This window comes from Bidens hawaiensis, unplaced genomic scaffold (assembly GCF_021521415.1).
Source record: "Bidens hawaiensis isolate Kalapana, Puna unplaced genomic scaffold, B.hawaiensis_p1.1 tig00000820_1, whole genome shotgun sequence".
In the NCBI taxonomy this organism is placed as follows: Eukaryota; Viridiplantae; Streptophyta; class Magnoliopsida; order Asterales; family Asteraceae; genus Bidens; species Bidens hawaiensis.
The window spans coordinates 799,420-807,127 of record NW_027491048.1 but is presented as its reverse complement, the minus strand read 5'-3'; the positions used below and the strand labels follow the sequence as shown (position 1 = coordinate 807,127).

Below are 7,708 nucleotides of genomic sequence, written 5' to 3'. Positions count from 1 at the left end.
ACATGCCATGAAAACCTCCATTCTTGGGGCCCCTATATCTTAATTTATAATTTTATAAATCCATATAATTTATTAAATATCAATATTAATCACCTATATTGATTTTGTTATTGATATAAATATGATTATGCACAAATTACAATTACTTAAAACTTTTAGTTATAAAGTTTGACCAACGAATAAAGTCCGGATACCCGGGGTAACCCAATGACAAAAGACGACCTCATACATCTGTAAACACAGACAACATTGTTGGATAGTCCAAACCAACAATCTCCTGTTCCGGGAAAAACCCGCCACCCAAACATGAGACCATTGCGATCTGTTGGTCTAGTTTCCTAAAAATTAATAATCACTATTTCTCAATTAATAATAATCCATGGGCCGTTGCATAGATTTGGGCTAGCTACAAGCCTACAACAGTGAGCTTTTCACCGAGTCACAGACTCACTGGACTCCGAGTCACATCAAAAACCTGCTGAACAGACCACCGAGTCAGCCCGAGTCACCTTCATCCTGCAAATTCTCAATCACCAAACCAACCTGTTATGAACCACCTGAAACAAATCCACGCTCACACCCTACGCACCAACATTGACTTCACCAAATTCATAATCACCAAACTACTCGAAATCCCAAACATAACTTATGCACACAAGGTGTTCGACCTTATTCCTCAACCAAGTGTCTTCCTATACAACAAGCTTATTCAAGCCTATTCCTCACATGGGCCATACCACAGCTGTTTTACACTCTACACCCAAATGTGCATCAAGGGTTGTTGCCCTAATCAATACACATTCACCTCGCTTTTCGCGGTTTCCGCCACGCTTTGTTTACCCGATCACGGCCGGACGTTGCACGCGCACCTTGTGAAACTCGGGTACGAGTTTGATCTTTACGCGTCCACAGCGTTGGTTGGCATGTATGCTAAGTTGGGGTTGTTGGTTTGTGCGCGCCGAGTGTTTGATAAAATGATGATCAGAGATGTGCCTACGTGGAACTCGTTGATTGCAGGTAGGGGTGTTCGGTATTTGAATTGGAGTCGAAAAGTTTGGAATTTGATTTGAACTGAATTCGAAATTGGACGTTGAAGTCGTTTTTCAAATAATTACGCATGAAGTAAATAGATTTCGCAGAAAAATAAACTGATTAGGGTAAAGTTACACATGTAAAAATAATTACGCAACCTATAAAATAATCACGCAGCCTATGTTAATAATTACGCAACATATACGTAAGACTTTGTACGCCTTGTATGTTAAAGTGTCCTTTGTACAATAGCATGCCTATGCCCCTATATGGATATATATATTAATTTTATTCATGTTTGGGCTACTAGTTCAAATATCAAACACAAGCCCATTATCCATTTATTTATTTATTTTTTGTTCGAATTTCAAACCGGTCATGAATTTCGAATTCAAAATCAAGGTTAAAAAAACAAAATTCGATTAATTTGGAATTTTGATAATCGATTCGTTGAACACCCCTAATTGCAGGGTATGCAAGAAATGGGGACATGGAAGGAGCAGCAAAACTGTTCTATGAAATGCCTGTAAAGAATGTCATTTCTTGGACCGCCATGATATCCGGGTACTCACAGAACGGGAAATACGGGAACTCTCTCAAGTTGTTTTTGAAAATGGAGAAATTGAAACATTTGCAACCGAACGAAGTGACAATAACTAGTGTTCTTCCCGCCTGCTCGAGTCTTGGAGCTTTGGAAGTAGGACAAAGAATTGAAACCTATGCAAGGAACCGAGGGTACTTCAAAAACTTATTCGTGTGCAATGCGTTGCTGGAAATGTATGCAAAATGCGGTAAGATTGATAAAGCGATGGCGATTTTTGAAGAGATCAATGAAAGTCGGAATTTATGCTCTTGGAATACTATGATTATGGGCTTGGCTGTTCATGGCAAATCTAATGAAGCCCTTAATCTTTTCCATAAAATGCTGGTATATATTTATATGAATCATATTTTTAAAACAAACATATATTATGCAAATATTGTTTCTTAAATGAATTTTTTTTTACGATACAGTCAGAAGGTAAGCCACCGGATGATGTCACATTTGTAGGGGCAATACTTGCATGCTCTCATGGAGGGATGGTGAAAAAAGGTAAAGAAATCTTCGAATTAATGGAAAACAAGCTTTCCATAACTCCGAAACTCGAACACTATGGATGCATGATTGATCTTCTCGGGCGAGCGGGACAGCTGCAAGAAGCCTATAATATTATCCAAACCATGCCAATGAAACCGGACTCAGTAGCTTGGGGAACTCTGCTAGGCGCATGCAGTTTTTATAATAATGTTGAGTTGGCGGAGAAAGCAGCCGAACATCTGTACGAGCTCGAGCCGTGGAATCCAGGTAATTATGTAATATTATCGAATATATACGCGAATACTGGGAGGTGGGACCGAGTTGCAAAACTAAGAAAGACAATGAAGGGTTCTCAAATCACAAAGGCGGCCGGATATAGTTTTTTCGAAGAAGGAAGTGAAGTTTATAAGTTCATTGTAGATGATAAATCGCATCCGAGATCGGATGAAATTTATTGGACATTAAATGAGATTTCTTCAAAAATGAAGAAGCCTCATGAAGATGATGCAACTATTTTTGAATGTTTTAGTTAAGCATATTTATTATTTACATTATTTATTTCCATTCATTGCATACAACTGTTCTACAAAACTGATTAAACATAAGGTACTAAACATAAACAGTAAACGCATAAACTTATGCTATCTTTACTTTTTTGAACCTCTTTCTACTCCTTGCAACGGTTTTCAACACTTCATCGATAAGGATTACGGGTGATGAAACCAAGATGACCAAAAGCCACTCATTTAAACCCAACGGAACGATACCGAACACGTCTGCCAGGAACGGGACATAAAGAATCAGACAGTGGAGGCTGAAGGAAACCACCATAGCGATAAGAAGATACGGGTTCCTCCAAGGTGGCATTGTTATCAAACTGTTGTCTTCCGAGAGGGCGTTTAGGGAATTAAACATCTCGATGGCTACCAATACCGAGAGTGATAAAGTCATTGCTTTAACTTTTCCCATGGTGAAGTAATCACAAGGGTTTGAGAAACTGATCACTCGGTTGCCACTAACCGAAAATGGTGTCACGGTGAAATCATGCCAATTCGAGCAGTTTCCCCAGTTTCTGAGCTGCGATAGTGAAACGGGTGTATGCCCATCTTGAATCAGATCGATACCCATGAATGACGGTTGTGTGTACCATATAACAAACACACCAACAGTTGCAATTCCCACATAAGAACCGATTACCAAGTAACGAAATAGGACCCACGAGTTAATGAGCGGGTCAGTGCTTTTACGAGGCGGTTTCCTCATAATATCCACATCAGCAGGGCTGAAACCAAGAGCAGTAGCGGGTGGACCATCGGTGACTAAATTGACCCACAGAAGCTGCACCGGAATCATGCATTCTGGTATCCCGAGCACAGCAGTTAAGAAAATGGATATAACTTCTCCGACATTTGACGATATCATGTACCTAAACATTTGTAAGCTCATGTTACAAATAATAACATTAAAGCAAGATGATTATCATTTATTACCTGATGAACGCTTTCATGTTGTTATAAATCGACCGACCCTCGCCAATAGCCGAAACAATGGTACTAAAGTTGTCATCGGCAAGAACCATATCAGAAGCTTCCTTAGCAACCTGGTTAGTCACAAATTTTAAACCTCAAAATGTCAAATAAAAAACAACATATATGTTCAGAGTTACAAATTTGTGAAAATATTATTATTACCTCTGTTCCAGTAATCCCCATAGCAATTCCAATATCAGCAAGCTTCAAAGCCGGGGCATCGTTAACACCATCCCCGGTCATTGCAACGACTTCACCCATCTCCTTAAGCATCCTCACTATCTCTTGCTTGTGCCTCGGTTCTGCCCGAGAGAACACCTTCCCCCCAGGTTTTGACAAAATATCCCGTTGTTGCGAACCCGATAATCCCATAAATTCTTTACTTGTAAAGCTTTTACCTCTTAAATCCTCACCTTCATGAAACAATCCTATCTCCATACAAATGGCTTCAGCCGTCGATTTATAATCTCCCGTTATCACCATAACTTCTATTCCCGCTCCGTGGCATTCTTCAATCGCGAACTTCACTTCTTCACGAGGCGGATCCTGTAAAGTCATTAATATTAAATGCAAATATTCCGATAAAGGTTATGAGATTATGAGATTACGAGATTATGACTTACCCTTAGACCAACCACCCCAATAAAAACAAGGTCGGTTTCAATCGAACCGTAGCAGGTTGGGTCCACCAGTTTCTTGTGGCCCGGGTGGTGCTTGCCAGTGTAATCCGAAAGTTCACCAAGATTGTCCTTATAAGCTAAACCCAAACACCTTAGCCCTTTTGAACTCATTTCCACGTGTCTCGAAAGCAATAGTTGCCTACATGGTTCGTCTATCGGTACAACAGACCCGTCTGCGAGTTGAAGGTGTGAACTTCGGTCTAGTACACTCTCAACCGCACCCTGTTTCAAGTCACAAATATTAATTCTTGAAATGTTAAAATGTCCAAAAGAATTATGGGTCAATTTCCGTCCCATTTTACCTTGACAAGCAATCGATTATGTCCACTCGGCTCACGAACAATAACACTCATGGACTTACAAACCCGGTCCAACTCTAACGTGCCAACTCGCTTTGATCTTTTAGTCCACCACTCGCAGCACCCTGCACTCAATAAGAAAAATATTAAAAAAAAAACATTTACAAGTACTAAGAAAACATATAACACAGTTTTGAACCAACCTAACTTAACATTATTGTTATCAATCAAATAGTTTGCCATAATCTGCAACCCGTGGATCTTTTTTCGGGCTTTAATATCAGGAACTCCCATTTTCTCAACCAACACTTTCAAAGCAGCTTCAGTAGGCAAACCCGTAACCTTAAAAACCCGACCGTTACAATAAACACCGGCATCATTACAAACCGCACATATTTCAGCCACAGCTTGCAAATTAGCATCCATATTGAAACAGTCCCAATCAACAATACCACCATCTTTTGGATCATAAGTAGTCCCTTCCACACGAAACATCCTTAAAGCCGTCGTTTTCCCACCAAACGTTAAAACCTCGGTCACCGACATTTGGTTGGTCGTTAACGTGCCGGTTTTATCAGAACAAATGACGGTCGTGCAGCCTAACGTCTCGACACTAGCGAGTTTCCTCATGATTGCATTCTTTTGCGCCATTTTTCGTGTACCCAAAGCTAAACACGTCGTGATCACCGCTGGAAGGCCTTCGGGTATTGCAGCTACTGCTAGTGCAACCGCGGTTTTGAAATAAAAAGTGCATTTTTCGAAGGAGAACTGAATATTAGTCGGTAAACCGTTAACCGTCTCCCATTTTAGAAAATACTTGTAGTTGATTACCCAAACCGCAAGACACACGAAACCGATCACTCTCGTTAGATTGTTTCCAAATTCATCAAGCTTTTTCTTTAACGGGGTATCGGATTCTTCCAATGAAGCTTCGTGTATTTGCTTCTGTATCTCCCCGATTTCTGAATCCATCCCCGTGTTGACGACAATGCATATACAGCTCCCGTTCACAATCGTGGTCCCACCGAACACCATATTATCTTTAGCTTGTAAATCACAGTCCTTAACTAAAACAGGCTGAGTTTGTTTCAAGACAGGAACCGATTCACCCGTTAAAGAACTTTGTTCAACTCGTAAAGTTGACGTTTTTAAAACCGCAACTCTCATATCAGCCGGGACTTTATCACCTACACGCAACTCCACGATATCCCCCGGAACAAGATCTCTAGCAGGCAGATCCGGAACCAAATACCCGTCCCTCATAGTTTTACAATACTCACATTGCATCTGGGTTAACGCTTCGAGGGCCTTTTCGGCATTGGTTTCTTGCCAAACGCCCACGAAGGCGTTTAGTATCAAGATTAAGACAATCACTACAGGTTCCACATATGCTTCAAATCCTGATTCTTTTGTTTCATTTTGTTCAAAGTATGCAAGAACAAATGAAATGAAGGCTGCAATTAACAGGATTTTGACGAGCATATCGTCGAACTGTTGGATCACGAGTTGCCATAACGGTTTTCCTTTTTCTTGTGTTAGCTCGTTAAAACCGTGGATTTCACGTTGTTTGTCTACGTCGTATGTCGATAAACCTTTTTCGAGCTTCACGTTATAATGTTTCAAGCATTCGTTCACGGATAGTGACCAAGCAGGGAATGAGGTTTCGATTTCGTCCATCTTATCGTTAATTCGAAGTTAAATCTGGACAAAAGTAAGTCAAATCGTTGAGACTTTACATAATTTTTGTTAGAACGACAACTGTATTATAAAAAACTATTTAGAAACTAGAAGATACATCAGTACAAACCGACCCATAAGAAAGTTATAAAAGAAAACACAACAAAAGAAAGAGCTACATAAAGATAAAGACCAAGATTTTACGGGATTTTTTTAAGAGCGACAACTATATCATAAATTAATCTAGAAGCAATTATATAGAAGATACATCAATATAAGCTGATCCATGAAGAAAAACCATAAAAGAAAACACAACGAAAAGAAGAATTACATAAAGACAGACCATGCGAGATTTTGCATTTTGTTTTTTAGAACAATAGGTAATTAGGTATATATTATAAAAACTACAAGCAAATAGATAGAAGACATCAATACAAACTGACCCATAACGAAAAACCATAAAAGAAAATACAACAAAAGGAAGAACTACAAAAAATAAGACTTAACGAGATTTAAAAATATATATATATATATATATCTAGAAGCAACTACACAGAAGATACATCAATACAAACTGACTCATAAAAAAAGTAAAACCATAAAAGAAAACACAACAAAAAGGAAGAACTACACAAAGACACACCAAACGAGATTTTAAATATTTTTCTTTCAAAACGACATCTATATTATAAAAAAACTACCTAGAAGCAACTAGACAAAAGATACATCAATACAAACCGACCCATAAAGAAAACACAACAAAAGGAAGAACTACCCAAGACCAAACGAGACTTTTTTAGAACAACAACTATATTTTAAAAAACAGTTTAGAAGCAACTAGACAGAAGATACATCAATACAAACCGACCCACTAAAAAAGAAACACAACAAGAGGAAGAACTACACAAAGACCGACCAAACGAGACTTACAAACTATGAACAACTAATAACAAAAACTTAATAATTACCAAACAGGGTGAAATTAAATGGCAGTTTATAATTGAATTTACAAGGGAAGTAAGTAAATAACTAAATACTATAACTGGAAGCTAAGAAGTTACTTAATTACCTTTGAAACTGAAGCAGATAGTGAAGAAGATAGTGGCTTTGAGACAAAGCAATGTGTAATACTTAAAAGGAAACATAAGAGTTGGGAAGAATCTTCTAAGAAATTTCGAAATTTAAAAGTCAGTCATGTACACGAAAAGCGATGTGATTCTGACTTTGATTTGTTGTTTTTCATAGTATTTTATGTTTGGTTTCTTCCTTGAGAATTTTTCGGTTGGTTTTATTTTATCCACTTTCCAAGACATGGTTGCAGTTGGCCAGTTAGTCAGTTAATGTTTGTAACTACTACCAGTAGTGTCCCTAAACTATTTAGCATTAAACAGGTTTGGCCCATCTTATTCATTG

At 38.5% G+C, this 7,708-nt stretch overlaps 2 protein-coding genes across 3 annotated transcripts; one reads left to right on the top strand and one right to left on the bottom strand.

Annotated features, from left to right (window-relative positions):
* The first annotated feature begins 420 nt into the window (after positions 1-420).
* On the top strand, positions 421-2,766 carry LOC143542056 (pentatricopeptide repeat-containing protein At5g08510-like). Its single transcript, XM_077034732.1, has 3 exons — positions 421-1,017; positions 1,503-1,960; positions 2,047-2,766. Exons 1-3 carry the CDS (start codon positions 549-551, stop codon positions 2,641-2,643), a joined length of 1,524 nt encoding a protein of 507 aa, XP_076890847.1. The 5' UTR covers positions 421-548; the 3' UTR covers positions 2,644-2,766.
* LOC143542045 (calcium-transporting ATPase, endoplasmic reticulum-type-like) lies at positions 2,653-7,708 on the bottom strand. 2 transcript variants are annotated; one of them, XM_077034725.1, is made up of 7 exons: positions 7,365-7,708; positions 4,822-6,319; positions 4,622-4,743; positions 4,263-4,541; positions 3,802-4,185; positions 3,601-3,710; positions 2,653-3,536 (listed from the first exon to the last, which is right to left on the bottom strand). In XM_077034725.1, exons 2-7 carry the CDS (start codon positions 6,293-6,295, stop codon positions 2,747-2,749), a joined length of 3,159 nt encoding a protein of 1,052 aa, XP_076890840.1. In that variant the 5' UTR covers positions 6,296-6,319; positions 7,365-7,708; the 3' UTR covers positions 2,653-2,746. The 2 variants fall into 2 exon arrangements, with proteins under 2 accessions (XP_076890840.1, XP_076890833.1); XM_077034718.1 differs by having other exon boundaries at positions 4,622-6,319.